The sequence below is a fragment of the Balaenoptera ricei genome, chromosome 20 (assembly GCF_028023285.1).
Source record: "Balaenoptera ricei isolate mBalRic1 chromosome 20, mBalRic1.hap2, whole genome shotgun sequence".
Classification (NCBI taxonomy): Eukaryota; Metazoa; Chordata; class Mammalia; order Artiodactyla; family Balaenopteridae; genus Balaenoptera; species Balaenoptera ricei.
The window spans coordinates 25,373,209-25,401,186 of NC_082658.1; the positions used below are offsets into that span (position 1 = coordinate 25,373,209).

The 27,978-nt window shown below is 54.3% G+C and overlaps 3 protein-coding genes and 1 long non-coding RNA gene across 10 annotated transcripts; 2 read left to right on the forward strand and 2 right to left on the reverse strand.

The window, feature by feature from the left end:
• Positions 1-1,581: 1,581 nt before the first annotated feature.
• LOC132354847 (uncharacterized) lies at positions 1,582-7,667 on the reverse strand. Its single transcript, XR_009499432.1, has 2 exons — positions 7,553-7,667; positions 1,582-1,889 (listed from the first exon to the last, which is right to left on the reverse strand). It is a non-coding gene; the product is annotated as an uncharacterized LOC132354847 (long non-coding RNA).
• On the forward strand, positions 7,071-13,924 carry PHOSPHO1 (phosphoethanolamine/phosphocholine phosphatase 1). 5 transcript variants are annotated; one of them, XM_059906936.1, is made up of 5 exons: positions 7,071-7,412; positions 8,491-8,589; positions 10,388-10,497; positions 11,330-11,451; positions 12,161-13,924. In XM_059906936.1, the coding sequence occupies exons 3-5, from the start codon at positions 10,453-10,455 to the stop codon at positions 13,035-13,037; spliced, it is 1,044 nt and encodes a 347-aa protein (XP_059762919.1). In that variant the 5' UTR covers positions 7,071-7,412; positions 8,491-8,589; positions 10,388-10,452; the 3' UTR covers positions 13,038-13,924. The 5 variants fall into 5 exon arrangements, with proteins under 5 accessions (XP_059762919.1, XP_059762916.1, XP_059762917.1 ...); XM_059906933.1 differs by lacking the exon at positions 11,330-11,451 and having other exon boundaries at positions 12,279-13,924; XM_059906934.1 differs by lacking the exon at positions 11,330-11,451 and having other exon boundaries at positions 7,071-7,302; positions 12,279-13,924.
• A 346-nt stretch (positions 13,925-14,270) lies between these two features.
• Positions 14,271-24,406, reverse strand: ABI3 (ABI family member 3). Of its 2 annotated transcripts, none has more exons than XM_059906931.1 (8): positions 23,961-24,406; positions 19,025-19,192; positions 17,826-18,002; positions 16,279-16,364; positions 15,997-16,092; positions 15,691-15,821; positions 15,016-15,153; positions 14,271-14,706 (listed from the first exon to the last, which is right to left on the reverse strand). In XM_059906931.1, the coding sequence occupies exons 1-8, from the start codon at positions 24,075-24,077 to the stop codon at positions 14,543-14,545; spliced, it is 1,077 nt and encodes a 358-aa protein (XP_059762914.1). In that variant the 5' UTR covers positions 24,078-24,406; the 3' UTR covers positions 14,271-14,542. The 2 variants fall into 2 exon arrangements, with proteins under 2 accessions (XP_059762914.1, XP_059762913.1); XM_059906930.1 differs by having other exon boundaries at positions 15,691-15,824.
• GNGT2 (G protein subunit gamma transducin 2) lies at positions 23,474-27,743 on the forward strand. 2 transcript variants are annotated; one of them, XM_059906938.1, is made up of 4 exons: positions 23,474-23,653; positions 25,827-25,914; positions 26,566-26,671; positions 27,121-27,743. In XM_059906938.1, exons 3-4 carry the CDS (start codon positions 26,588-26,590, stop codon positions 27,244-27,246), a joined length of 210 nt encoding a protein of 69 aa, XP_059762921.1. In that variant the 5' UTR covers positions 23,474-23,653; positions 25,827-25,914; positions 26,566-26,587; the 3' UTR covers positions 27,247-27,743. The 2 variants fall into 2 exon arrangements, with proteins under 2 accessions (XP_059762921.1, XP_059762920.1); XM_059906937.1 differs by lacking the exon at positions 23,474-23,653 and adding an exon at positions 24,571-24,873.
• Positions 27,744-27,978: the final 235 nt, after the last annotated feature.

The following is a 27,978-nucleotide window of genomic DNA, read 5'->3' on the forward strand; positions in this document are numbered from 1 at the left end:
AAAAGGCCAGAATCTTGGAATCTTTGCTGGTTAGCAGCACATCATCTCCCCTGGTATAATCACCTCTGGAAAACTGGCTGGCTTCATAAGACCTGGGTTCAAGTTTTGCCTTATCCACCCTACTGACTGTATGACCTTAGACTTGTCACCTAACCTCTCTCAGCCTCATTTTCCTCATCAGGAAAATAATGTGAATTACAGAGAGTGTTTTTTTTTTTTGTTTTAAGGTTTTTTTTTTTGGCCACGCAGCGCGGCTTGTGGGATCTTAGTTCCCCAACCAGGGATCGAACCCGTGCCCCCTTCAGTGGAAACGTGAGTCCTAACCACTGGAGCACCAGGGAAGTCCCCAGAGTGTTTTGTAAGCTCCAAAGTCTACTGAAAACATGAGGGACTCTTATTTTTGGTGCACCTGGACCTAGGCAAAAGGAACCCAAAAAAATGTTCCTATCAACCTGCCCTCAAGGCTTCCAGCTCCCATCAGCACAGGCCTGCCTTAGGATAGGGAGATTCCTGGGTGGGGCAGCTTGCTCAGAGGAAGGTGTAAAGACATGCTGAGCTGCCAACCCCATCTATTTTAGCATATCCACAGTCAGATGGCCAGGTTGCAACACAACTGAGGCTGGGACAGCTTGCTTTGGTCTCATTCCAGGCCTAAGGCCACACCCTACAGCAGTAGATGAGGTAGAGACTCCTGCAATCCTTCAGGCAACAAGTATTTATTGTGCGGCTGGCTGCTCTAGATCAAGGCCTGTGCAGGTGCTGCGGATATCCTGGGAGCAAACACACTATGGCCCTATCCTCCTGGAGGTGACAGTCTGATGGGAGGCAGACATTAATCAATCACCCAGGACAAGTACAGGGTGCTGTGGAGATGTGGAATGGGAAGTCCTGACATCAAGGTGGGAGGAGGGGTTGTGGGCATAACAAATTTCCTTTTAGAAGTGACATACGAGCTGAGCCCTGAACTCAGTGAGAGGCCATGGATGGTGTGGGAAGAGGCTACAGCATGTGCAAAGGGCCTGTGGTAGCGCATGTGAAAGTCTGAAATAAGGCTAGTATGTTTAGGGCACACAATACGAGGAGGAGAGGGATGCAAGAAGTAACCATGGACACGAGGCAGGCAGAGACTAAATCGCCCTGTTCTCTCTAACGTGACATTTGCAAAAATGAAGAGACTAGAGTGGCAGATTTCAAGCCTCTGAAAGCTGTTTCACAGAAGGAGGGTGCTTAGAAGCCAAATGAGACGAACTACCCCAGCAAGTGGGATCTGAGTCAAACAGCACAGACTTCTTGGCCCAGAGGAGGCCCTAGGGGATTACTTTGTCTATTTCATCTGTAGTGGGGGTCTGCCAGGTAGCAGAAAGGGTGTTTGCTCATTCATTTCTCTATCCTGTTCCCCCTGCCACGTTACTCCCCAATCTTGTTGTTTAGTGGCGGAGGACAGCAGACAGCTCAGTCAGGGTGAGCCCGTTGTATGGAGAAGGGGCCGGGGCTGGGGAAGGCAGGGAGGGAAATGTTACCCGAAAAGCTGGATTTGCCTCTTGGTGGTGTCCAGCCAAAAGACACAACCAAACCAAAGAGTGGGAGAAGGAAGGATTAATTACCTGCAACAAGTAAGGAAAACACAAGGGATCTTCCCCAAAGCAGCAAAATTGAAGTTTTAAGCTAAGGGTACATGCATACTCTTGAAGGGAATTGGGCAGTGTACGCATATTCATGAAGTGGCTTGAGCAGAGGAGATTCAGCATAGAATTGGGGCAAAGGTGGACAGAGTTCAAGCTTTAGTTGATTGAAGTCAGAAAAGGTCAGCATCATCACTCCTTTTGTTCCGATCAGTCTGGGGTCTCAGCTGTAGTTCCCATCCTCCACCTGGGTGGGGGCCTTAATTCCTGCAGAATTCAAAGATATGCATCGGATTGTTATGTATATCCCTTGAGGGTTAGTGTTAGGGTTAGGGTTAGGAACTAGGACTCTGTTTAATCGCTGAGCTATTGTTTCTTGATTGCCATTCCTTTGTTCCTGCCCGTAAAATAATTAATAACTGAGACCTGTTTAAGGGCATACTTTGTAGCCAGGCTTAGATCACAAAATGGCTTAGGTCAAAAATGGCCTCACTTATGTCAAGAAAGCCAGGCCTGGTTCTCTCTCTCTGGGGACCCCCTACCCTATCTGCTTACAGAAAGATGCAGGGGTGGAGAGGTGTTTGGGGTGTTTCCAGGCTGCTCCGGGAAGGTGGAAAAGAGAGGGAAGGGGACAGCCAGCAGCAGCCAAGAAGGAGAATGGTCAGGGTGGGGCATCTCTAGGGGACCCTACCCCTGGATTATGAGTCTCTTCTTTTTCCTGGAGGCACCTCAGGTCCCAGCTGCCTTACCTGCTGAAGGACAAGACAGAAGGGCCCTGATGGTCACAGGTATAACAGAGCTGCCAGTTCTCTGAAACTCCCCCCCCCCCCCAGCACCAACCAGGGATCGAACCCGTGCCCCCTTCAGTGGAAGTATGGAGTCGTAACCACTGGACTGCCAGGGAATTCCCTCTGACACTCTTTTGGGAAGAACTATTTGCTTGTCCCGGTCTTCTCTCTAAATTATAACTCCTGGATGGCAGGGTCTATGTCTTGCTCAATGTCATATCTCCCAGTGCCTGATGCAGATAATGTCTGTTGAATGAATGAAAGGACAAACCCATAAATACTGTATAGTAGTGGTGATTTAGAGAGCAGGAGACTGGCGCTCACAGCTACTGATGCGACCCAGCTCTGAAGATCTGAGCCTTGATCTATGTTATTGCCAGATTCTTCCAAGGATGGGGGTGGGGGTGGGGCAGCCTATTCCAATCTATAGGAAGGCAACTCAAAACTCAGAAACTTTTAAGGCAGGCCATGTGATGATTAAGAATAGAGCTCTGTGGCTGACTGCCTGGGTTCAAGTCCTGTTTCTGCCTCTTCCTAGCTCTGTGACCTTGGACAAATTACATACCACTCTCTTTGCCTCATTTTTCTCATCTGTAAAATGGGGGAACTAGTAGATCATAGGCTTGATGTGAGAATGAAGAAAGCTGAGGCTTTTGGAACACTGCTTGGCATACATTAAGTGCTCCATCAATGTCAGTAATTGTTGTCTAGGAAGGAGATGAGATACCTGGAAAGTGATTTATCCAGCCCTCATCCCTAAGCCCCAGCACAATGCCTTAGACCCAGAGCACCTAAAACAGATCTTGCAGAACTGCCTGAGCGGGATCACTCCCACTGGCCTCTTCCACTAAGCCCACCTGCATCAGTTACCAGATCCCCAAGGGAACCTCTGCCTTCTGCAGACAGAGAAGTGCTGAACTGAACATTGGGACTGACCACCACTTGCTACACAGCGTCTTTGGGCAAGGTGCTTTCTTAATGTCCCCAAGCTTCTGCTTTCTTATTTGTAAAATGGAAATACTAAAACCCATCTGCCAGGGTTGATGTGGGGATTATGTTCTTGGCACCCAATCGGTGCCCGGTGCCCGGTGCTCGAATGCAATTGTCCCGGCAGCGATCTGCTCTTCCCTCTGGCCCGTGCCCCTCTCACCACCAGGCAGATTGGAGAGTCAGAGGCCACATTCCTGGCCTCCTGGCCTCCCAGGCCTTACAACCAAAACCTCGGGGGCAAGAGTTACATCCTCTTTGTGAAGACCAGCTGGAGAGCTCTATTCCTGGCCGCCTGAGTCAGGGTTCACCAGGGACTCCTGTCCCTGTCACCTCAGATGACTCCCATCCCCACAAGCTCTCTGCCAGATGGACTGAGCTGAGTTCTAAGGTGAACCCCATGGGAGGGGAGGAAGTTCTGCAGCCAGAGCACTGGGCAGAGGCCTCAACCTGCTGGGGGCGGGGATGGGGTGTGGTAGCAGGTGGGAATTCCCATTCCTTCTGTCCCCATCTTTAGACACATGGCTGATCATCCAACTTGCTTACTCATTGGCACAATGAGAGGGGAAAGTTTAAAGAGAGATAGGGTGTGTCCTGAAAATTTTAGTGCAGGGAGAATTAGGAGTTTCTACATTTATTCCATAAAGGCGCTTTGCATGAAGCCCCTGTTGAACTTTGGTATTCCTGTGGCTGGAAGGCGAAATCAGGCAGTGAGAACTCACTATAGAGGGCTACAGGAAGTTCTCTGCCCACCTCTCCTTCAGCCCCAGGGGTGAATCTGGAAACAAGGTTAAAAGGGCTAATTGCATCAAAGGGATTAGAATCTAGTGCCTCCTGAGAGCATGTGACCCTGGACAAGTCATTTGATCTCAATTTCCCTGTTGTAAACGGGAATAAATCCGAAGTGACTGTTGGTGTGAAGATTTAACAGGGAACGCAAGTGGAGCACTAATGTTGAGGAGACTAATGTTGAGGTGAACACAGCAGGGGACTTATTTCATCCAACAACAAATATCTAAGGCCTACTATGTGCCAGGGTCTATATACTAGGGACTAAGGGGACACTAATAAATAAGACAAGCGTGGTCTCCGCCCTCATGTTGCCTACAGGAGAAGCAGCGAGGCAGACACTGAATGAGAGGGTGTGGCGTGATGATTAAGGCAGCCAGGTTGGAAGCCCAGCTCTACCATTCACCAGCTGAGTGACCCTGGTCCAGCTCAACTCTTTGTGCCTTGATTTCCCAACAGTAAAACGAGCCATGCACCCACTTCATAGGGTGGTGAGGATTTCATGAACTGACATATGGAAAAATATTTATGTTACCTATAAACTAGGTTCGCCTCTTGGTGGGTGTTGAGCCAAAAGACACAACCAAACCAAAGACCAGGAGAAGGAAGAATTTATTATTTAAAGCACACTTTCACTGCTGTGGCCCGGGTTCAACCCCTGGTCAGGGAACTAAGATCCTGCAAGCCAGGCAGCACGGCAAAAAAAAAAAAAAAAAAAAAAAAAGTCAATAAGGAGAACACCAGGCATCTTTCCCAAAGGAGATTCAGCATAGAACTGGGACAAAGGTCAACAAAGTTCAAGCTTTACTTGATTAAAGTCAGGAGGGTCAACATCTTCATTCCATCCTCCACCTGGGCAGGGGCCTTAGTTCCTACAGAACTCAAAGATATGTATCAGATTGTTATGCAGATCCCTTGAGGAGGAACTAGGACTCTGTTTTATCGCTGAGCTATTGTTTCTTGACTGCTTTTCCTTTTTTCCTGCATTCCCTCACTTTCCTTAGACTCATGAATTACTGAGACCTGTTAACGATAAGCACCGTGGCCAGGATCAGATCACAAAATGGCTTAGGTCAAAAATGGCCTCTCGGGCTTCCCTCGTGGTGCAGAATCTGCCTGCCAATGCCGGGGACACGGGTTCGAGCCCTGGTCTGGGAGGATCCCACATGCTGCGGAGCAACTAAGCCCGTGAGCCACAACTACTGAGCCTGCGCGTCTGGAGCCTGTGCTCCGCAACGGGAGAGGCCGCGACAGTGAGAGGCCCGCGCACCGCGATGAGGAGTGGCCCCCGCTCTCCGCAACTGGAGAAAGTCCTCGCACAGAAACGAAGACCCAACACAGCCAAAAATAAATATAAATAAATAAAATTTTAAAAAAAGAACCTGGTGCTTAATCACTGTATAAGATTGCCTTTAAAAAAAAAAAAAAAAAAAAAAGGCCTCTCTCATGTCAAGAAAGCCATGCCTGATCTCTTTCTCCAGGGACCCCGTACCCTATCTGCTTACATTTACAGCACCTACTATGCGCTCTGTTAGCACACACGTGATCAGTATAATAAAAGGAGCTGCAGGATGTATAACAGGGCAAGAGCTGATGTCCAGGCTGAGCCTGCTCAGCAAATGGGGTGGGCGTGGTCCTGAGGAGGAAAGGGCCCCCTGCAGGGGAGCAGCAGGAAAGGGTGAGGCGTGAAGACAGGGGTGTGAGATGAAGTGGAGCAGCAAACCAGTTGAAGGAGCTGGGGCACTGGGAGTTACTGGCAAGGGTTTTAAGGGTCAGGTTTGCAGATTTAAAGCCTTGCTTCCCCTTTGTATATATGGAAACATGGCACACATTTGTCCTATTCATCAATGTACCCCTAGCCCCTGGCACAGAGATTAGGGTACTCCCTGGCTGACCCTCGCTCCCTCTCTGGTTTCCAGCCCCACTGGCCTCCAGATCACTCAGGGCCTTTGCATTTGCGCCCTCTCTTCTCCTGGGAGTGGAGCCAGGGAGACCAGGGAGGACTGAAGTTAGACCCAGGCCTGGGGCTGCCCACCTTCTCCCCACTCACACAGCCCCTTTGTGACCTCCATGAGTTAGGTGTGCCTGGGTTTGAACTCAATTTCTCCTGCTGTCAACATTCAACCATAAGTGCTGCGATCTAGTACGATACCCGGTTCATAGTATGTTCTCAGTAAATAAGTTTCTTTCCTCTCTAAACATAATCTTCTCTCCTCCTCACTACCAGGGTGGGAGGGCATAAGGGTGGGGCGGGTGTGGCTAGGAAAGGACTCACGGAGCGAGGAGAAAGTGGGTTTTTTATTTACCACACTACTTGCAAAGGGGCAGAGAGTTTGGTCCCCAACTTAGTGTTTACAGGGTAGGGGAGTGGGAAAGTCGGCAACCCCCTGTGACCTGTAACGGGGGCAAGGGTCCCAAGAAGCGGGGCGCAGTGACTCCGCCTGGAGGGCAGAGGGCACCTAGCTATGCGCACGTGGTCGAGGAGCTGCTTTTCCTCGGCGGGGTCAACCGATCCCTACTCTCGGGCTTAGGAGAGCAGAACGGAATAAGGGTTGGAGATGGGGGTGCATTTCTGCAAATCTCCGGGATCAGAGCTCTGGAGGCGGCGGTGGAGAAAGTCCACAGCCCGGGCACCTCCAGGTGTGTGCTCGGGACTTACGTAGAGGCCCGCAGCCGCTCTGAGGGTGCCCCCCACCCACGCCCCTCTGAAGGGACGCGCTCCACCTCCACCCTCCTACCCTTCCCCGCAGCTCCCAATCCCACCTTCGCTCGCGCTCCGGGAGCCTCCGGAGCAGCCGGGAGGCGTGGCCTGCCGGCGGCCCGCCCCCTTAATGTTCTCCGGCACCACTGTGATTGGACAGCCGCTTGTGACGTGCGGGGACTGCGGTGGGCCCGGGTGCTGCGGCAGCCGCAGCGCCAACCGCGGCTCGGGCTCCGGCTCAGGCTCCCGGGTATTTAAAGGGGACGCGGCGGCGGCCCGGCGGGGGGATGGGGGACAAGTGGAGAGAGCGGCCCAGATGCACATCATCCACGGCCCCTCGGGAGTGGAGGGACTCGTGAGAGCCAGAACCCAGAAATCCGGGGGCGGATAAGACACCGCGTCCCCTCCAATTCCCGTAAGCACCCCTTGCTCCATCCTGCGCCCAAATACCTCAGCTAGCCCCTCTCCCCACTCTTTACACTCCAAACTCAGCCGGGACAGACCTCCGCAGCCACCGCTCCCCACGTGAGTCCTGGGTTTCCCGAAGTGGGGAGGGCTGGGGTCCCAGTGTGGGGTGGCGGCTGCGCTGAGTCTGAGAGCGCTCTTTCACGCGCGTGTCATTGGGGGAGTCTCCGGGGCGGAGGAATGAGTCCCCTTTTTCCTACCTCAGGAATGGGCTGTCCGCGTATCGGTCCGTCCCCGACTGGACAAGGCTTAGGAATCCGTGCTCCCTTGCTCCCTGCCACCCACGAGTCCCCTCGACTCCCGAGCTGCCCGCCCGCCGCCCCTCACTGGAGCGAAGCACCCGCCAGCTGGGGGTGTGCCAGAGTGCCTGCTTTCCAGCCACCTCTAAAAATATCTCTCCCCCCAGTTCCACCGGCAGCTGCCACCTCCTTGCCTATTGAGGATCCCCTACTAGCTTGTCCACCCAGGCAGGGCGAGACCAGAGGTGACTCCTGGTCTCAGCTTCCTCACTGGCACGAGAGCTCCAGGACTTGAACCCAGCTAGTCAGGACTGCAAGCTCACAACCCAGGGGGGCAATAGGGAAAGTTCTGGCTGCAGTTTTCCCAAGAAGCAGTAGAGACCCCTGAGTTCTAATCTTGATTCTGATGCTGTGTGACCCAGGATGTTATCTTGACCTCTCTGGGCCTTTCCCATTCACTGCTGGTGGTGGTGAGCAAGGAATAGACCATGACAAAGTTGGGAGTGCTGTCTGAGGGAGGGAGAGAATTCCAGCCTAGTGGTGGAATCTGATTTCTAGTGGTTGATACTAAGAGGACGCGTTACTATAGTATCTCTGGGGTCCTTGCCCCCACCACATCCTTATCCTGCACGTTTCTCGTAGAAAACCGTTAAAACTGCTAAAACTCCATCCATCCATTAAGAGGGGCATTTCAAACTTAGGGCCTATGCTTGTTTCCCTCCCCCATCCCCAGGTGTCCTCCCACCCTATTCCCATAGATGCAATGTAGCTGCACTTGTGTAAAAAGGTGCATGGGGTTGGGGGGGGGGGAAGGGGAGGGGAGAGAAGCACTGCTTTTAGGTAGGACTAGAACGTGGACTCCCTGCCAGCCTGATGAAACCCTTCTCTCTCTACTCTAGCCCGCAGGAGAAGCTCAGAGGTCCTGTCCCCCTTTCCTCTGAGGGACTCTTTTTGGTGACCACAAAAGGATTTGATCACGCAGGACAAAGCTAGCAGAGGTGAGTACCTTTTTGAATGTCATAGGAGCCAGATCCGAGCAGGGCCTGGGGTCCCTCTGACTACTCTGGGGTAGGAATGGGTATCACAGCGTGGCCTTCTCAGTTTCGAGGGGAGAAACCCAGGATGCCTGGCTTTCTGCTCTGGGGACTAAAACAAGGGCAACTCACCAAATAAATGTTTAACTGATTTCCCTAAATACTAGTATTAGATGAAAAAAAATGTAACTATTTCTTTTGCTATGAGAAGTTTTGGACGTGATTAAAAACCAGTAGACTATTCCACCAAATTTAAAAAAGGAAAGAAAAGAAAAAGAACCAAGGGCAATGAAAGTTGGCTTCTGGGTGGCTCCTGGAGACCCTTTTTTATCTTTGTATCTGCCCGGCACATGTCTGTCCATGTTTGCTTTTACAAGGGGAGTGGCATCCCTTGACCTTTTCTCTTTGGATTTGCCTGGCCCCTGGGGGACATGTGATATCAGGCAGGATTCTGGAAGGCTGAAACTCCCTCTAGATGGGGCCTGGGGACAGCCCTCCCACCTCTAACCCCCCAAACGTGCCCTTCCTTCACCTCACATGCCTCCCTCCCCTTCTCTCCCATCTTCTTGAACTGTGTCTCTTCTCCCAACCCCCTCCCTTTTTTTGCCCACTGCCCCATTCAGCTTTGGCCACCACTCTCAATTCCTAGATTACAAGTTCTTAGGGAAAAGGCTGAAACCCACATCCCATCCCTAGCGAAAGTGTTTAATGCATGCGTGGTCAGGGAGTGGGGAGGGATGGGGTACCTCAAGATGGAGAGCGAGAGAGCCCCTCCCTCCTGGGATATCCCAGTCTCTGTCTTGAGGGCTACAGCTTCTCCTTGCTGTCCTGGGATGGTCTGGGGAGAGTCAACTTGACAAAGTCAGAGGGGTACCCAGTGTCACCCACTCTCACCACCAGAGGGCAGCAGCCAGCCAGACCTTTGCTCCTTTGCTCCTTAGCCTGTCTAGTCTCCTGGCTCACAGTAGCTTTCCAGACCTGTCCCAGCTGCATCTAGTCTCTCATTTAACCCCAGGATGGAGGGGAGGCACTGGGAGTTGTGGGTTTGTAGCTGCGCTGGTGAAGCCCCCACGAAGCCAAACCCTGTCCCCAAAGTTACATAGCAAAGTCCGGCAGAAATTTCAACCCGACTCCTGCTGACTGCCAGCCTCTAGAAGCACCAGGGAGGAAGACAGTCCCAGATCACCTGTGGTGCCCAGGGGTCCTGGCCCTCCAGCTGTGGTGCAGTGAGCCTGGTCATCTGCCCCTTCCCCTTTGAGGGCAGAGGGCAGGCAAGGCTGTGGCCAGGTGTTCATGAACCAGGCTCTGTGCCACGGAACCATCATAGCCTTGGGCAAGTTATTAAATCTCTGAGCCCTTCTCATCTGCTGAATTCATGGGATTGTGATGAGCAGGGAGAGAATATGAGTGAAGATGATTTGTAAACTATGATGTACCATACACAAGAATGGGGCAATGACCTTACAGAGAAAAAAGCACTGGTCTCAGACTCTGAGATCTGGTTTTGAGATCTCTCTCTGCCACATACAGTGGGTGATGTCTGCACAAGTCGATTAACCTTTCTAGGTCTCCAATTGTATCTGTAACCTTTCCAGCATCGTGGGGGATTGTTAAGAGGGTGCCTAGCAAGGGCTTTGTGGTCCTTAGCCTATCTGAGGGGCTGTTTTTACTGAGTGGTTCCTGGGGCTCAGGAGAGGGGTTAGGACAAGGAAACAAAGCCACCTGACTGGGCACCCTCAAACGGAACTTGTATGGTTGTCAGGAGCTCTGGACGACAGCTGGAGGCCAACAGTCCCTACAGGTGGTGCCCAGGGTGATGTACTGACAATGAGCGGGTGTTTTCCAGTTGCTGGCCTCCGATGCCTGTCTAGGGTAAGTGGGTCCCTCCAGGGGTCTCTTAGGATGAGGCCTCAGCTCCCATGTTCCCACCATGGGGAGGGAGGAGCCCTATCCAGCCCCTTTTAAGCCTGCCCTCACCTCTACTGCACCTCCACTAATCCCTGGAAGCTTCCATCCCAGGGGTGGGGCCCTGATGCTTTACATCCTCAACTCCAGGGATCGTGGGCCACTGAAACTCACAGACAGATGTTGGTGAGACCAGAGAGTGACTCTAGGGATGAAGTCAAAGGGACAATTTTCTTAGGGAGGCAGATAGCAGGTTCAAATCCCAGTTGGGAAATTAGGAGCTTGGCCTTCTGTTTACAGGATGTGCCAGGCCATAAACATCACAGGAATATTGGAAAGGGAGGTAGGAAGAAACCAGAAAGAGGAGTGGTTCTGTCTCAACTAACTGGGGTGGGGGGTTGAGAGGCAGAAGAAAGCCAGCATGGTGGATATTCTGAAGCTGTACATAATCTGCTCGCTGCCCTTCTGTCACATAAAGCTGCTGGCAGGCAAAGAGGCAGGGACAGGCTGCAGAGGGCTTCTGCTCTCCATTTGCTTGCCTTCGTGCCCTCACACTTGCCCTGTTGCCTCCCATCCTCTCCCTTGTGTTTCCCACCCGCCCCCCCCCCCCATCAACATGATTAACCCAAGGTCTTGACTTCCTGTCCCTTCTTCCCCGTGCCCCCTGGCATGACTTCCTCCTAGCCCTCTTCTTCCCCACTCCTGCCTCATCCCCCCCACCCATGTCCCCACTACCTGCTCCCTCCTCTGCCTTTTCAGCCACTGCTGCTCTCTTTCCTCTCCCTTACCTGTCTCCCAGGTATGTCGTGGCCTGGTGTGGGAGGCTCTGACTTCCCCAAGCCCCACTGCTTCTCCTGCTGCCCGCTTGCTTCGGACTCTGGCAGAAACCCCACCTGCTGACAAGTTCCTCCCAGGGAATTGGCAAGTGACTAGTGATGAGCCGTCAGCACAGGGCCCTAAAACTCCCCAGAGAAGTTGTGTCCCATCCTTGGACCCCTGCCCAGTGCCACTGGCTGGAAGCAGATCACAGAGAGCCTGCCTGGATTTGGGATAGTCAATCCACCTACCTGGTTCTTCCAAGAGCTAAAATCCAATTCTCTGGCCAGTGCAGAAGCCCAGGCATCTAACTCTCCAGGCCTGGCACTGATTGCCCACATGCCTTGGGTGGTGCCAACAAGTCTTCCCTGGCTCCTCCGGTCCACCACAGTCCCACAAGCCCTCGGCTGTGCATGGCCACAAAGGGGAACGAGGAGGCTGCTGGAGTTGGATGAATGGGTGGTTTCCCTTGACTATGTTAGGGGAGAGGGAGTAGAGAGTCCCTCCCACCCTCCCTGTATCCAACGGACAGCTGGGGTCACTGGAATTCTCCAGAATAGTCTAGTCCAGAAACCTCCCCAAAGGAGTGCCCCCTTGGAAGCTGCTCTTCCACTCTTTTAAGCTGACCCTGGTTAAGCCCCCATAGCCCCGCATGAGAGAAGAAGCAGGTGCCAAAGAAGCCCTTCTGGGTTCTCGAGGAGGATGGTCCCCCGAGGATAAACCCCAGCGCAGTTAACCGAGAGGTGCAAGGGGGTGGGCAGGGAAGGCTGGGGGTGGGGTCGGCGTTGCTTAACCAGTCTTGGGTCCTCCTCAGGTCTTGGATGTGCCAGCGCCTCTGGCCGTGGCCCGCTAACCAGCCTCTCCCCGGCCGGCTCCCGCCGCGCCCCCCCTCGCTTGCTCCCTCCTCCTGCTCCTCTCTCCCCTGCTCCCAGGACAGCGGGATGGCTGCGCAGGGCGCACCGCGCTTCCTCCTGACCTTCGACTTTGACGAGACTATCGTGGATGAAAACAGCGACGACTCCATCGTGCGCGCCGCGCCGGGCCAGCGGCTGCCTGAGAGCCTGCGTGCCACCTACCGCGAGGGCTTCTACAACGAGTACATGCAGCGCGTCTTCCAGTACCTGGGCGAGCAGGGCGTGCGGCCGCGGGACCTGCGCGCCATCTACGAGGCCATCCCCCTGTCGCCCGGCATGGGCGAGCTGCTGCAGTTTGTGGCCAAGCAGGGCGCCTGCTTTGAGGTTATTCTTATCTCAGACGCCAACACCTTTGGCGTGGAGAGTGCGCTGCGCGCCGCCGGCCACCACGGCCTGTTCCGCCGCATCTTCAGCAACCCGTCGGGGCCAGACGCTCGGGGGCTGCTGGCGCTGCGGCCCTTCCACGCGCACAGCTGCGCTCGCTGCCCCGCCAACATGTGCAAGCACAAGGTGCTCAGCGACTACCTGCGCGAGCGGGCCCACGACGGCGTGCACTTCGAGCGCCTTTTCTACGTGGGCGACGGCGCCAACGACTTCTGCCCCATGGGGGTGCTGGCAGAAGGCGACGTGGCCTTCCCGCGCCGCGGCTACCCCATGCACCGCCTTATCCAGGAGGCGCAGAAGGCCGAGCCCAGCTCCTTCCGCGCCAGGGTGGTGCCCTGGGAAACCGCCACCGAAGTGCGCCTCCATCTGCAACAGGTGCTGAAGACGTGCTGAGGACGTGGCCTGCAGGGGGCACCCGGGCGGGGAGGGGGTGAGGGGGTGGGGGTCGGGAAAGACAAACCTAGCTTTATTACCCCCTTTCCCTTTCGCTTTGGTATGACCCTCCGGGAATTTCCGGAATCCTAGGTTCGTCCATTTGGGGACTGGAGGAGGGAGTTCGGAGCTGTCCCCGTCTATGCAGTTAACCCAGCTCTGCTGCCTCCCCCAGTTCCACTGCAAGCAAATTCCGGAGTCTGCCCCACCCGGGTGGTGCGCATACCTCAGCAGGCAGCAGTGTTTCCGGAAACCTGGTCCTCCCAGCTGGGAGGAAGGCGTTCCCTGGCAGGGTAGAGAAGGAACATCTCCCGCTGCGTTGGGTTAACTGTTGCCTTGGGCTGCATGACCTCCCTCCCCCAGCCTTCTGTCAAGGGGACCCAGGTCCTGCACTCTCCACCACCCCCTCCCCCGCACCGGACTCCCCGCGGAGAGAGGTGGCGCTCTCTGCCGACGGTCCCAGGCCTAGATCTTGCTTTACCTACTGTGACCCTACACTGCTCTCCTTGCCTCCCTCCCCCCCACCCACCCTGTCAGCATCCCAACAGGAAAAAAAGCCAGAGGGCACAGACACCTCCTGGTGGTGGAATGAGGTAGCACACTGTCCGGGTCTCGGGTCTGGCCAGCCAGGGACCTCACAGACCCCGAAGATATCTCCTCGCACCCCAGCCTCGTCTATGCAGCAAGAAACCAGGGACTTAACCAAAGTTGCCCCGCCGACTGGGCCCTCTGAGTCCCCCTTCTCCCGTATGGAACAGAAAGCCATGATGTTTTAAAGCAGAGCCAGTGGAAACCCAAGGCCCTCCTCCCTCTTTTGGTGTTTCAGAGCTATAAAGAAGGTGAAGGGGCGGAGGTGGCTGAGATCTCTTGCGCCGCAGTCTGAGGGATGAGGGTGAGGTGATCTCTGCTCTCAGAGAGCCCCACTTAAGTGAGGGAGCTGGTCCCCACTCTTGGGAGGAGTGCCCAGCTTGGGGAACCAAGACTAAATACATAACAAAGCAAGCAACAGGCAAAAGAGCAGGGTGCAGCCCATCTTTGCAGAGGGGCACAGGGGTCTAGTGCAGAGGGCTCAATGAGCACCGAGGAGATGGGGGATACTGCTGCTTAGGGCAGGCAGAGGGGGCTCAATTAGCGGGAGCCTTACAAGTGGGTTGCCTTTCAGTCCCTCGGTTCCCCAGCCCTACAGGGCAATCATCAGGTCATCAGAGTTTTATTCAAAGTTGGCACTTGCAGCTGGAGACCCTGTCTTGCATGGTGTAAGGGTCCCCTGTGGATAAGGTCACCAAACTCCTTGGTTTCCAGTTCTTTCCTGTCTCCAGCAGGCCTCTGGAGAAGTAACAGACAGCTTACAGCCCAGGAGATGTGCAGGCCTGGTCCAGTCTCGACTGTGGAGCTGGCTTTGGTGTGGGACTCAAGAGGCTCACTCAAGGCGGTGCTTGGGTCAGCATCCCAGCGAGCCCAGACTGTCAGCAGCTGGGCTCCACATAGTTCCCAGGGAAGAATCCAGACCCCTCTGAGCAGACGCCCTCACACCAGCCATCGGAGTAGCGGCGGGTGATGCAGATAACGGTGCCCTCAGAGAAGGAGAGTTCGTTGTCCTTCTGGCGGATGTATGGGTACAGTGTCACCACTGCAGGGCGGGAGGAGAAGGTGCCATGAGATGTGCCTCTTGCCCTGCCACAGGGATGCTGGTGCCCGCATACTGGACTCTAGGGAGCAACGTGGGGAGTGGGGCAGGAGATGCCTTCTCCAAAGCCCCGGGACTCCTCCCCAGCTGAGATAATATTCAATATCAGGCCGGCTGCTTCTCTTCTCTACGGGGGTGTGGGGAAAAACTGCCTCACCCCTTTGCAGCTGGAGGGGAGAATGGCTCTGGGCTAGAAGAGGGGGGAATCCTGACCCCAGGATCTGGTGCCTTTCAGTCCCAGGAGTCAAGTACCTTTCTCCAAGTATGCATCAGGGACCCAGCTGGGTTCTTCAGGCCCAAAGCCTGGTGGTGGCGGAGGTGGCAGCCCCAAATCATCTACATCCAAGGGTGGAGGAGGGGGCAGGTCCAGGGGCATGGGCAGCTCTGGGGCTGAGAGGGAAAGCAGAAAGGCTGCAAGTGTCACACAGGCAACCCCCTCCATGCCAAGAAACTTCAGTGTTGGAGAGCAGGGCCCCAGGATCTACCCATTTTTTGCAATCTGCTTTCAGCCCCCGTTCATCCTAGTCCTCCCACAATGCCTCTAGCAGGTAGTAGGTGCTCAGTAAATACAGTAGCATTGAACAGTTGTAGGGCTGTCAGACTCTGCCACTTGGCTGAGTGAGCCGAGGGACTTAGTTTAACCTCTCAGGCTCAGCTTCATCTATTAACTGGGAGTGTGAAGATCCTAGGAGGTTAAGTAAAAGTGAGAAAATGGATGAGAAGCTTTGACCCTGGGGTCTGGTATAAAGCAGGGGCTAAATTATGTTAGTTCACTCCCTCCACCGCCTTTCTTCCCGTTACTCCTGCCTTGGACAAAGTGATCACTGACATAGACCCAGTTGGATCCAACAAGGGTGAGGGTGGGGAGAAGTATTGGGAGGTGAGAACGACCCCAAAGTTGAGCTAGGAGAGGGCAGAGCTCCTTACCCGGCGGGGGCAGGCACAGTTCCCCCAGCGGAGGGGGCGGCAGGAAACCGTCGGAGGCAGCAGGTGGAGGGGGTGGAGGTGGGAGTACTGCCTGCTCCTGGGTCGTGGAGACCCCACCGACACCTTCGGCGCTGCTGAAGACCAGAGAAAGCGGGCGCTCGGCTAGATTGGGGGCGGGGGGACACCTTCCTAACTCAGCACCCAACTGGCCCCGCCCCTTCCGTCATAAGCCCCGCCCCGTGACCCTGAGTACTCTTAACCCCCCACCCTTCACGACCACCCCCAACCTGGACCTGTGCGGCTCACCCGGCCGAGGCCAGGGAGGAGGCAGAGGAGGCGGCGGAGAGTTTGCCGTCCGGCACCACGGGGAGCTGCACAGGCTCGGGGATCCGGGGCGCTCTCCTGGGGGTGGGCAGAGAGAAGGGGTGCCGTCAAGGCGAAGGCATCAGGCGAGCAGGCGGTCGGTGCGGGGGGGAGGTGGCAACTGGCGGAGGAGGAAGTTTGGCGCCCGGCTTGAAGGGGGCTGTGGGGGAGTAGGGTTTCTGGATGGGGCGGCGCCGGTGAGAATTGCGGGGAGGCCTCACTCACCCCAGGGTGGCGGAGCCGGTTGTGGCAGGCGCCTTGATGCTCTTTCGAGACAGGGTCCCGGTCCGCGACAGCTGTGTGCTCAGATCCTGCGGGAGGAGCAGGGGGCGGGGCTGACACCCGGGGGGACCTGCAATAGCCCCCTCATCCCAGAGAGGAAATGGGGGAGGGGCAGACGAGAACTGGGAGGGAGAGCGCGGACACAGCAAGTTCCCGGTTCCACTTCCCAGCCCATTCTCCCACCCCACCCCACCCACTCTTGCTCGTTGCCTGGATCCCAGGCCTCAAGTCTGCCTAGGCTCAGACTGGCACGGTCAGAAGGCCACTTCCTCTGCATGGCCTCAGCGGCTGGGCCCCACCCGCTCGCAAAGCATCCCAGCGCTCAGCTTGGTGGTCCCTAACTCTGAGAAACCCCAACTCCAGTGCGCGGCTGAGGAGGTAGAGGTTGACTTAGAAATGTCCCACCTGTCATTTTCGCAGGCCTGGGGAACTGGCTTTGGGGAGTTTGGGGCAGAGAGGAGCAGAACATTTAGAGTGTACCGGTGACAAGGTGCAAGCCCACATGCAAGAGAGCACCTCTGTTAGTGACAGGGTTTCCCCGAGAGTGGGTGCATGGGGAGTGATGTCCTCTGCTACGCTTCACAAGGGACTCGAGCTCAAGCATAAAGAATTTAAGTTGGACAGAGGAAGAACTTTCTGGTGAGGAGGCCTGGTGACTGAAGGAGGGAGTGTGCTTTCTCTTTCTGGGGGGAGATGGCGTGTTAAGGATATCAAGGGGCCATTTAGATACAGGGGAATGTCCCATCTAATCTGGAATGTTGGAGTGTGGGGACAAGTAATCAACAAAATGGGATGGGGGGTGTCCTCTCCCACCTCTCAGAAGGACATGGGCTGTGAAGAAAATGCCAGAGTCATTCACAGTGTCCTTTGAGTGGCTGCGTCCCGGCCCCTTCCCACCCAACAGCAGCTCTGGGGTGACTGTTCAGTGCAGTGACCTCAAACCTCCAGACAGAGGAAGTTGCCGATCTCATGTGGCTGGGCCGCCATTCTCATGCACACCCTGACATTCTCCCTCCCCCCTCTTCCCTTTCACACACACCCGCCACCCACAAGGATGGGGGGGGGGTGCCCAGATGTCACTCGCAGCAGATTGTGTGATACAGGGTAAAGGTCAGTTATGAAGAAAGGGGTCATGAAGAATTTTTAAGGAGGAAGCGGGGGGAGGGGACTTCTCTAAGGAGGCCTTGTGGAGTAGGGGAGCCACTTAGGGTGATGGCTTCAGGGAGTGAGGACGGAAAGGGACTGCAGCTTGGGACAGGAACATGCTTGAGGAAGAAAACTGAAGGTCTAGAGAGAAGAGAGTCATGAGGCAGAAGAAGGTGGGGGGACTTCCCTGGTGGTCCAGTGGTTAAGACTCTGCACTTCCACTGCAAGGGGCACAGGTGCGATCCCTGGTCAGGGAACTAAGATCCCGCATGCTGTGTGGCACAGCCAAAAAAAAAAAAAAGAAGAGGGTGAGTTGTGGAGAAAGAGGAGGAGCCCCTCTCTACCTTGACCCCATGACCGATGTCATCCAGGCAACCGAAGTTGAGGGGTCTCCTGTAGTACGGCGTGAGGGGAGGCAGGCTCTCAGGGGCGATGATTTTCTGGCTGGGGGGCAGCCGCTGGACGGTGGCTAAGGTGCCGATCTCCCTTCGGGCCACCTTCTCCATATGCATGTTCACCATCTGCAAGACAGGGTTGGAGATGACAGTGGGGCAGCCTCTGCACAGCGCCCTTCCCCTTAAGACTTTGGGGTGGGAGGAGGGACCATCGGAGACAGTGAAGTCCAGAGAAAGAGTGAGCTTTGTCCCCAAGGGCACACAGCATTTGGGGAAAGGGTTGCCAGTTGAGGATGGAGCCACTTTGGAGCAACTTCCTGGTGGAAGAGAACAAGGGTTATTATTAGCTGAGCAGGAACCGAGGAAGAGAAAACACAACATCCCTGGGGATGCTGGGAAGAGACTGGGTTGGCTTGGGAGCAGAGGGGGATAAAGTGGAGGTGGCTGAGAATTGTGGCTGGATCAGCTCTTCCTTTGGGGGGACAATAATATAAGTGAATTAACTTCCTCTTGGAATGTACTGTGGAGAAACCTACAGCACTGAGAGGGTGGGAACGCCAATCTGTTGGGGTGAGAGGAAAAGACACACCCACACTGAACATGTGAGTGATGCACAGGCCAGACCAATGTGTAGCTGGATCTGTGCGTGTGGTTTATGGGGCAATTCCTCGGCCAAGGATCCAGGAAGGAAGGAGGAGGGTGCGTATGCTAGATGGGCGGGGGGTGCTGTGTGGTGGTGGCAGTGCTTCCAGGGCTGAGGATGACCTTGCCAAGCAAGCACTCTGAGTCTGGGATATTTATAAAATCACCGCCTGTGTTTATATGGAAACAGGGTCCATTTGCCTCTTTCCTGTCCTATGCAGCCACTGTGATAGGGAGAGCCTGCTTTCTACCATGTAGGATAGAATTCAGAGAAAGATAAAGTTCTGCCATCAGGGAGTTCCTGGTCCGATGGGGCAGCAAGGCCCACCCCTGAGACACAGCCACAAAGACAAGAAGGCTCGAAAAGTTTGGGGAGTGCCAGCCTTCTGTGACAGAGGTGGGCGTTTGGACATGGAAGGAGGCAAGAAAGAACTTTTGCTGCAGAAGATGTCCAGGTGGGGCTGAAGAGTTGGGTCTGAGGTGAGCAGCATTCCCACAGCCCTTACCTGGCCCAGCGTGCTCACACGGGCTTCCACCTGCCGCAGGGCAGACGCCTGAAGGTCCAACATACGCAGAGTGTGTCCAGCCAGGTTGCCCACCTGGTAGGCCACGCTGGCCAGGGCCTGGGTGGTGAAGGCCATGGTCTCCTCCAGCGCCTTCCGTTTGTCTGTGGCCTGAAATACACACAGCCCTGGCCTGAGGCCAGCATGTTCCACTGGGGCCGTGGCTGGGTGGGCTGGGATGGGATAGGGTGTAGGGAAGGTGGGGGCTGAGTTGGGAGAAAGTGGCAACCCTCAGATGTTTGAGGAGGTTTCTGTAAGAATGACGTAGTAAGGGCTTCCCTGGGGTGCAGTGGTTAAGAATCCTCCTGCCAATGCAGGGGACATGGGTTCGAGCCTTGATCTGGGAGGATACCACATGCCGCGGAGCAGCTAGACCTGTGAGCCACAGCTGCTGAGCCCGCACTCTGGAGCCCGCGTGCCACAACTGCTGAGCCCGTGCGCCACAACTGCTGAGGCCCGCACGCCTAGAGCCCATGCTCTGCAACAAGAGAAGCCACCTCAATGAGAAGCCCGCACACCGCGACAAAGCCCGCACACAGCAACGAAGACCTGACACAGCCAATAAATAAGTAAAATAAATTTAATTAAAAAAAAAAAAAAAAAGAATGACGTACTAAGAAGGACTCAGGGGACATCAGGAAAGTGAATCTGCAGCCTTGAGGACTGGGTGCAAGGGAAGGAAAAGGCACCCTTCTCAAATAGTCACACAGGATTGGCCCCACCATCCTCCTGAAGAGATTTGGGGGGGGGGGTGGGTAAAGGGTGAATGGTAGAAAGGAAAGAGGACATCAGTACTGGCTGGAAGAGATATTCTCAGACTTGAAAACCAAACAACCAACCTCAGGCCCCCATCCCAGACCTTCTAACCAGAATCCCCTGGGCGTGAGGCCAATGAATCTGTACCTCTAAAAGTTCCTCAGGTGACTCCTGTGCTCCTGGTTTATCTCCAGTCTTCAAGTTGGTGTTTGGGAAGCAATAATCTGATCCATTTTATAGATAAGGAACTGAGGCCCAGGAAGAGTGACTTCAATCATTCATTCCCTCCAACAGCTTCCCAACACACTGAGAATAAAGCAACTTCTAACCGTGGCCTATGTAGGGCCTCACAAGGCTGGCTCCTGCTTTCTTCCTCACCCTCATTGCCTTCCGCTCTCCCTCACTCACGCCCCTCCAGCCACATTGGCCACTGGGTCTTTCTTCCTGATCAAGCTAAGATTGTTTCTACCTCAGGACTTTTTTTTTTTGTCTGCGTTGGATCTTTGTTGCTGTGTGCGGGCTTTCTCTATTTGCAGCGAGCAGGGGCTACTCTTCATTGCGGTGCACGGGCTTCTCATTGCGGTGGCTTCTCTTGTTGCAGAGCACGGGCTCGAGGTGTGCAGGCTTCAGTAGTTGTGGCACGCGGCCTCAGTAGTCATGGCACGTGGGCTCTAGAGCACAGGTTCAGTAGTTGTGGCGCACGGGCTTAGCTGCTCCGTGGCATATGGGATCCTCCCGGATCAGGGATCGAACATATCTCCCCTGCATTGGCAGGCGGGCTCTTAACCACTGTGCCACCAAGGAAGTTCCTCTACCTCAGGACTTTGCACTTGCTGTATTTCTTTCTAGAATCCTTATTGAATCTCAGCGCTTCAGAGACACCTTCTCTCACCACCCTAAGATCTCCTCCAGCCCACTTCTGTATTGACTCACTATCAGATTTACTCTGTTCTCTTTTCTTCATAGCACTGAGCACTATCAGAAATTATTTATCTATGTACTTTATTATCTATACACACACACACACACACACACACACACAACTGTAAGCATTGTGAGGGCAGGGAGCGCATCTGTTATATTCTGTATCCTATCCTGGAATAGTGCCCAACACACAGACGATACTTAATGAATATGTGTCTGTGAGTTACTCAGCGGATGGAATGCAAACCCAGACACTTGCTGGGCATCTTCCTGCTGCGTGCCAGGCACTGTGCCAGGTGCTGGCCAGGGCCACACTTCCAGTCAGTGGTGGTGGGGTGGGCAGGGAGTGGCTGAAGACAGAAGAGGGGTTTTTTTCCGTCCCAGATCGGACTGTGCGGGCTGGGACAAAGCTTCTCCAGTCATTTGGTTCCCCAGACAGCTTCCTCATCTCAGGTCAGGGACATGGAGGGCAGGGGGCCAATCCATGGCAAGTCTGGGGAGAGGCCAGCGGAGTGACCAGCAAGGCTGCACACTGGGGTCTCCTTGCTAAGGGCTCTCAGGTACTCCTCAGGGCCTGCAGTGGAGAACAGACCTAGAACCTGTCCGAGCAGGGTGCTGAGAGAGACCTGAGTGCCTCCAGTGTAGCCCAAGCCAGGCTCGAGCCAAAGGGCAGGCCCAGAACCTTCTGGACAGCACACACACACACACACACACACACACACACACACGCACACACCCCGCCCCACCCCACCCCCTCCACGCTTTTCCCCTCAGGTGCTCCTCCCTGCCTTTCTGTTCCAACTGAGGGAAAGAGCTGCTCGTTTGCATCCAATTTACATCTCATCAACATATGTAACCAAGTGCCTTGAAAAGGCAAAGAAATCAAACCAGAAAGCATAGCAGGTCTTATTCTAGTTCAAGACCTTCCTTTAGTAGGCAAGGAAATGAACAAAGGCCCAGAATGGAGCAGTGACTACTTCTCTGGTCTTAGCTGGCCTCTCCCGTACTGTCCCCTCCCTGGACTGGCATATGGAATTCATCACTGGATTTTTCCTGTCAGTCCAAACAGGAAAAATGTCTGCTTGGGCCCAGCTCTGGGAGGCTAGAGCCTGGATGCCTACTGACCCCTGGCTTTGCTCTTAATCGAAAGTGAGGTCTGGAGGGACAAAGGTCTGGGATCCATCTTCATGGCTGACTGCTTATTCATCATGCAAATCACCCTGTCTACAAATTCAATGGACCCTGACAGAGAACTCTGCAGTTCACCCCAGCCTGCCCTCCCCCATTCCCCATGGGTTTCCTGACACCTGGTTGGGGTGGAGGGAGGGGTGAGGGAGGGAGGGAGGTCGTGGGAACCAGGCTTTGTTTAAGACCAGTTCTGAGAAGTCATCCAAACACTTCCTAAGCATTTGCTCCCCCAGACAAAGATCGTCAGAGAAGTCTGGAAAGGTAACTGGTTGTGTGGTCTAGTAGTTAGTGTTCTGCATGAACGAAGCATAAATCTACAGATTCTGACCTGGGTCAGGGCTTCCGATGCCCTGAGTGTTTTTGCAAGGGCTGCTTCACCTCACTAGAATTGACTTTTAATATCTATATGTGTCTTCCATCCTTCTGATGAAAGATGATGATGATGGTGATAATGATAACAGCTGCCATTTATCCTGCACTTCTTAAGGAGGAGGCGCTGGGCTAAATGCTTTAATACATTATTACATTTAACCCATATGACCACTGTGAAGGAAGATATAAGAATCAGAGGGGAAACTTGTCCCAGGTCCAGGAGTTGGAAATTGGACTCAGCTCTTTGCGACCTCAAATTCTGTGTGCACACTGTGTGCAAACGAGAACCCATCTGGAAGTGCTCTGAGATGCGCAGAAGTTACTGAAGGAATGGGAAGGCCAGCCTCCATCCTAGTCCATAGAAGGAGCATGCCTTCCAGTGCTTGGAGAATAGAGCTGGTTTACAAGCCACATTCCAGCTCATCTGCAGTAGCTACAATCAGTCACTCAATATCTACACATGGGGTAGCATTTTCAACCAGAGGTTTGGGGGTGCTGCTCTGGAGTCAGAGTTGCCGGTTCGAATCCAGGTTCTACCACTAGCTTGGAGACCTTGGGAAAGTGAGTTAACTTCTCCGAAGCTCAGCCTCCTGGTTGTGAAGTGGGAGTGGTCCTCACCTCACAGACTGGGGTGAGGACTGAAGGAGGCGATGAGGGCAGTTCGGGTGCAGAGCAAAGCGCCTTAACTGTTGCTATCATTGACTCTCTTTAATCTGCCATTTTCCCATAAGCACTTGCTCCTTTTATTATTATTTTTTTCCACACTCCTACTGAGCCGGGAGGTCCCAGTGCAAATAACTATCTTAAAATCATACAGCATGTCAGGGAGGGGAAGGCAGGGAGGAAAGGGCTCATCTTCAGAAGTCAGGAGTCCTGGGCTGATGCCCGCTCTACCATTGCCAAGCTGTATGACTTGGACAAGTCACCTCACCTCCCTGAACTGTTGTTTCTTCATCTATGAAATTGGAATAATGATACTGTCTCACAAGGCGGTTATGAGGGTTAATGAAATAACAGAGGTGCTCGATCGTTGTTAAGTTTCCCGTGCTCCAGACTTGCGGTCCTGGGACAACCCCACAATTTAGAAAACTATTCTAAAATGCCACTATCCTTATCTTTTGCCAGTAGCCTGTTCCCGGCAGTCGTATTGTCCATCTCCCTGCCTCTGAGTCAGAACCCATCTCTTTAACCTAGCGTAACCATCTCTCGGCTCTCCCTCAGATATCAGGAACAGAACTTTCCCTCGTCCATCTCAAGTTCATGACAATGGGAAGAAGTTCTTCTGAAGTCTCACCTAGAGCCAGCTTGAACATGGAATGATGGCACCAACAGGTGTGTGAGGACAAGTCTTTCGGGCCTCTGGATCTGAGTGCAAGGCTAGGAGGGAGATGAGCCTAGGATGAGGCCTGTAGCAGGACAGGGTAGTGCTGCCTGCCGGGCATCTCTGAGGCTCTGGGAGAGAGAAGGGGCACAGTGGGGGCTTGGGGAGCATGAGTCAGCGTTAGAGTTTGCGGGACTGGGATGAAGCCGACCTGCAGTGGGAGGCTAGATCAGCCAAGGCCCAGGCCGAGCACCTGTCAGGATGGGGTCCGGGCCCCTGGAGGGGCTGGGCCGCCGGGGCCGCGCCTGCTCTGCTTACCTGCACGTAGTTGTCCTCGCAGTAGTCTGCGACTCGCAGCAGGGAGCTGTAGTTGCCCTGCAGGGCCTCCCGGCCCGTGGGGATCTCAAACTCCTGCAGCTGCTGCAGCTCCGCCATGGCCCCCCGCCTCTGCCTGGCTCCCCGGGGAGCCCGCTGGCTTTGCGCCTCACCCCGCCCTTGATTGGTCGCTCCGCCTTCCCTCCCTCTCACTGCTTTTGGTTTCCTCTGCTTGAGAGACCCAAACCCACTTGCAAAGGGCAGACATGCTCATTCCGGCACAAGAGGAAGTTAGTCCCCGCTCCCTGGGCCTGTGCTTCTCTGTCCCCTGCCCAGGCGAAGGGGGAAGCTGGGGGCCCCTTGCAGGGGCCCAGCCCCCCAATCCCTCCCAGCAGAGGAAGCCAAGGTCGGGGCGGCTGTGATTGCTCCCTGGGCCTGGAGAGGAAACTGCAACGGGGGCTGGGATGGGAGACAGGAGGAAGGGGGCTGGCCTGCTCTGGGGGTGGAGATGGATTTTCCACTCATGGAAGGGGAGGAAAGGGCAGAGGGTGGGGGCTTCCTTGGGAAGCTCGGGGATGAGTCACCAAGAGACAGGGGACTGGAGAGTGGAGAGGATATGGAGACCGGTTGTGCTCGGGGCCACAGGGCGGTGGTGCCACAACAATGGAAAACAGTCGAAGCAGCAGCCCGGGAAACCAGGCTGGACACTGGGAAGATACAGCCAGAGGTCCCCTGAGAATCATCATCAAGTCTCTGAAGGGTCACCTGCAATGAAGATCTGGTGTACATACATGCTCTGTGCCTGATAGCGGCAGGACAAGATGAAACTGACCAAGCGTAGAATCAGGGACTCAGATGGGACAACAGGAAGGACTTGGCTTTGAGAAGCACTAGGTTTAAATTCCTAGATGAACAGGTCAGTCTTAGGAGGCAGCGGTGGCCAGAGCCCTGAGCCCGCCTCAGGAGGTCTGTGCTCCATCTCCTGCATTCACAGGAGACTCAGACTGGATGACGTCCGGGGTCCTGTCCTGATCTCAATTTCTTAGTGCTCAGAGCTGTGAGTGGGACTTGGATCCTGGAGCAGGGGAAGTTAGGACGGACTCCGGGGCTCCTCCCCGCCCCTCCCACTGGGGATTCTGTCATTGATTCTAGAGTCAGGAGAAAAAAGAGGATCCCTCACTGACCACATCGGTCCCTTAACATCTGCTCCTTGAGAGGGTTCCCTGTCATTGGACGGGCGTCAGCCTGAGCAGGAGCTCAGTGACTGTTAAATGGCATAGCCCTTGGGTGGTCCTGGGAGGAGACCAAGAGAGAGATCAGGACGTGGGCCCTGAGCTCAGGGACTGCTGAGGGAGACCCACACATGGGGCTCAAGAGGAGGCATGGAGGCAAAGAAGTGTGGACACAGGTGTTAGAGGTAGCCATGGGCCCAAGTGCTGACAGGCACAGCGTCCTGAGTACATTTTTACTGAATGAGTGAATGAAGATTGAGCTGGGAGAACCTTGTAAGGTGAAATGGTGGGGCTCGAAATGGGGACACAAGGCTTCTCGGGTGAGGGAAGTTAGGAGCTGGTCTAGGAATTGCCTCACTGGGAAGAATAGCCTCAGAGCAGGCTCAGAGGTAGGGGAGGAGAGGGCTTGGGAGAGAAGGCTGGGGAAGGGGAGCAATCAGGGCTGGAGGGTGAGAACAGGGAAGTGGGCTCTAAGCCAGAGGGGTCATTACAGGAGGGGGACCGATGCAGGGGGCAGGGTTCCTGCAGTGGTGGCAGTCTTGGAGGCTCAGGCTGTTGGGTGGGCTTAGAACCTTGAGCCTATGATCAGCTTAGGCATCAGAGATTTGGGCTTCCAAACCATCTGCTTTATCCAAAGACTTTCAGCTGATGAGGAGCTAGGAGGCTCAAACTCCATCTTGTCTGGATCGGGGACAAGACTTGAAGTGCACGTTCTTTCTTGGCAGGTAAGAGGGGCTAAGGTTGCACTGGGCTGATGATAAATGTATTGTGTTCATTAAGTGCCAGGCAGTGTGTTAAAATATTTTACATGCATTATTTTCTTAGTACTCACAATAATCATATAAGGTAGGTACCATTATTATACCCATTTTGCAGATGGGGAAACTAAGGCTCCAGGAGGATGAGCAACTTGCCTAAGTCCACACAGCTTGGAAGCAGCAGAGTCACGATCAGAGTTGGAGTCTGGCAGATTCCAGAGTCTTTCTCTTAGTCACTAAACTACTCTCTCTTCTGACAGGACCTGGAGTTTCCTGAAAACTTCTACCTGTGTCATTAGCTGGAACAATAACTTTGCTTCCCAAATCTGCCTCACTGAAAAAAACCCTTCTCCACGCTCTGATTCCCTTTCCTTCCATAGACAGGTCTTATCTAAAGGGCAAAGATTGTGTGTGCCTCCCCCATGAGGCTGGGAGCATCCTCTCCTCCGGAGGCTAGACTCATAATGGGGTGGGGGCGGGGGTGCAGTGAATCTACGGTGAGTGATGAGAATATACGGTGAGCAGGGAAGAGGGTAGAAGTTGAGGTGTGGGGAGTACAGAGGAGGGAGCTGGGGGAGCCCAGGGGATTTGCAATCCCAGCTGTGGAATCCTTTCCAGGACCTGGTCTCTCCAGGGCAGGATGGCCCAGGAGCTCAGCGAGAAGGAGCTCTTAAAGATGGAGGTGGAGCAGCTGAAGAAGGAAGTGAAGAACCCAAGAGCTCCGGTGAGCCTCCTATTCCCTTCCCTGCTCCCTATTCTCCATCCCTTTCTGGTCCTCATGGAGCCGGGACACAAAGGAGGAAGTGATGGACAGCCCGGTGGTGGTCCTTCTCCAGGGCAGTAGAAAGAGCAGGAGGTGCCTCTGGAATGGGCTGGGAAGTGGAAGGAGGCCAGGGTTTGATCCCACAAAGGTGTGTAAGAGATAACCTCAGGGCCTGGAGGGCTCAACGTGTCCGGCCCTGTCCCTGGGCCAGGCCTGGCCAAAAAGTCCCTCACAGTAAGAGTCAGGCTTTGCGGTTCTGGTCGAGGAACTCACACCTGCCTGTGCCTCTCATCTTTCTCCTCTCTGGCCTCTATCCCCACCCTGCCCAGAAGCCTGCTTTCTTGGGACTGAACAAATCATGAATACTGAGCAACAGACAAGGGCTAGAACCACACTTTACTTTCTTGCAGATTTCTAAGACAGGAAAGGAAATCAAGGATTACGTGGAGGCCGAAGCAGGAAATGACCCTCTTCTCAAAGGCATCCCTGAGGACAAGAATCCCTTCAAGGAAAAAGGCGGTTGTATGATAAGCTGATGGCACTGGAGCCCCTCACCCTGAATGCCTGCCCCTCCTCAGCCCCCTCCGTATCCAGAACCAAGTATCCTGGGACGCCCAGGGAACCAGTGGATGTTCACCTTCTCTTAGTCACAGAATGAGTAAAGATGTCTGGCTGCATGCATCATGAATCCATTCCCCAGTCCTGCTTTGAACTCTTCTCTCCCATTACCACCTGCTAGGTCACTGCTGACCCCACTTGGAAACACTCCCAGGAAAGCTTCCCTGGCTCAGCAGTTGACACCTAAACTCGTGGGGTCTGAAAAGACTGCAGTTCCCTGAGACCCGGGACAGTCCTTGGGAAACAGTTACTCCTCCCATTTCCCCCCTCCACTGTCTGCCTAGGAACCAGAATTTCCATTCAGAGCTTTTGGGTTGAGGACTGGAGTTGGGGGGTCCTTTTCCCCCACGTCATGTCCGGTCCTGTGGAACTCCTCCTAGTCATTTGGATCACCCCAGATGGCCTGGTGACAAAAAGAGCTTGTAAAGTCATGATGTCATGATTTATTGAATATTATTGAGTGCCTGTTCCATGCTGGGCTAGGTTAGAAAAGTGAGCTAAATTCAAATGACTCTTATTTTCATGGAATTTAGCATAGAAGGCATGAAACAGGGATACAGTTTAATCAGTAAGTGCTGCCGTGAGGAAAGGAAAGTCAAGGGTGGTGCAGGAACACACAGCAGGTGGGCAGTCAGGGCAATGTGAACTGT

Bases quoted from the DNA above. Each gene is read 5' to 3' on its own strand.
- PHOSPHO1 (XM_059906936.1), top strand. From the start codon at position 10,453: ATGAGCGGGTGTTTTCCAGTTGCTGGCCTCCGATGCCTGTCTAGG. The intron at 10,498-11,329 runs GTAAGTGGGTCC...CCTGTCTCCCAG, and splicing joins GCCTCCGATGCCTGTCTAGG to GTATGTCGTGGCCTGGTGTG. The intron at 11,452-12,160 runs GCAAGTGACTAG...GGTCCTCCTCAG, and splicing joins AAGTTCCTCCCAGGGAATTG to GTCTTGGATGTGCCAGCGCC.
- GNGT2 (XM_059906938.1), top strand. From the start codon at position 26,588: ATGGCCCAGGAGCTCAGCGAGAAGGAGCTCTTAAAGATGGAGGTGGAG. The intron at 26,672-27,120 runs GTGAGCCTCCTA...ACTTTCTTGCAG, and splicing joins TGAAGAACCCAAGAGCTCCG to ATTTCTAAGACAGGAAAGGA.
- ABI3 (XM_059906930.1), bottom strand. From the start codon at position 24,077: ATGGCGGAGCTGCAGCAGCTGCAGGAGTTTGAGATCCCCACGGGCCGG. The intron at 18,003-19,024 runs GTAAGGGCTGTG...CCTGTCTTGCAG, and splicing joins GTGTGAGCACGCTGGGCCAG to ATGGTGAACATGCATATGGA. The intron at 16,365-17,825 runs GTAGAGAGGGGC...CTCCTCCCGCAG, and splicing joins ACATCGGTCATGGGGTCAAG to GATCTGAGCACACAGCTGTC.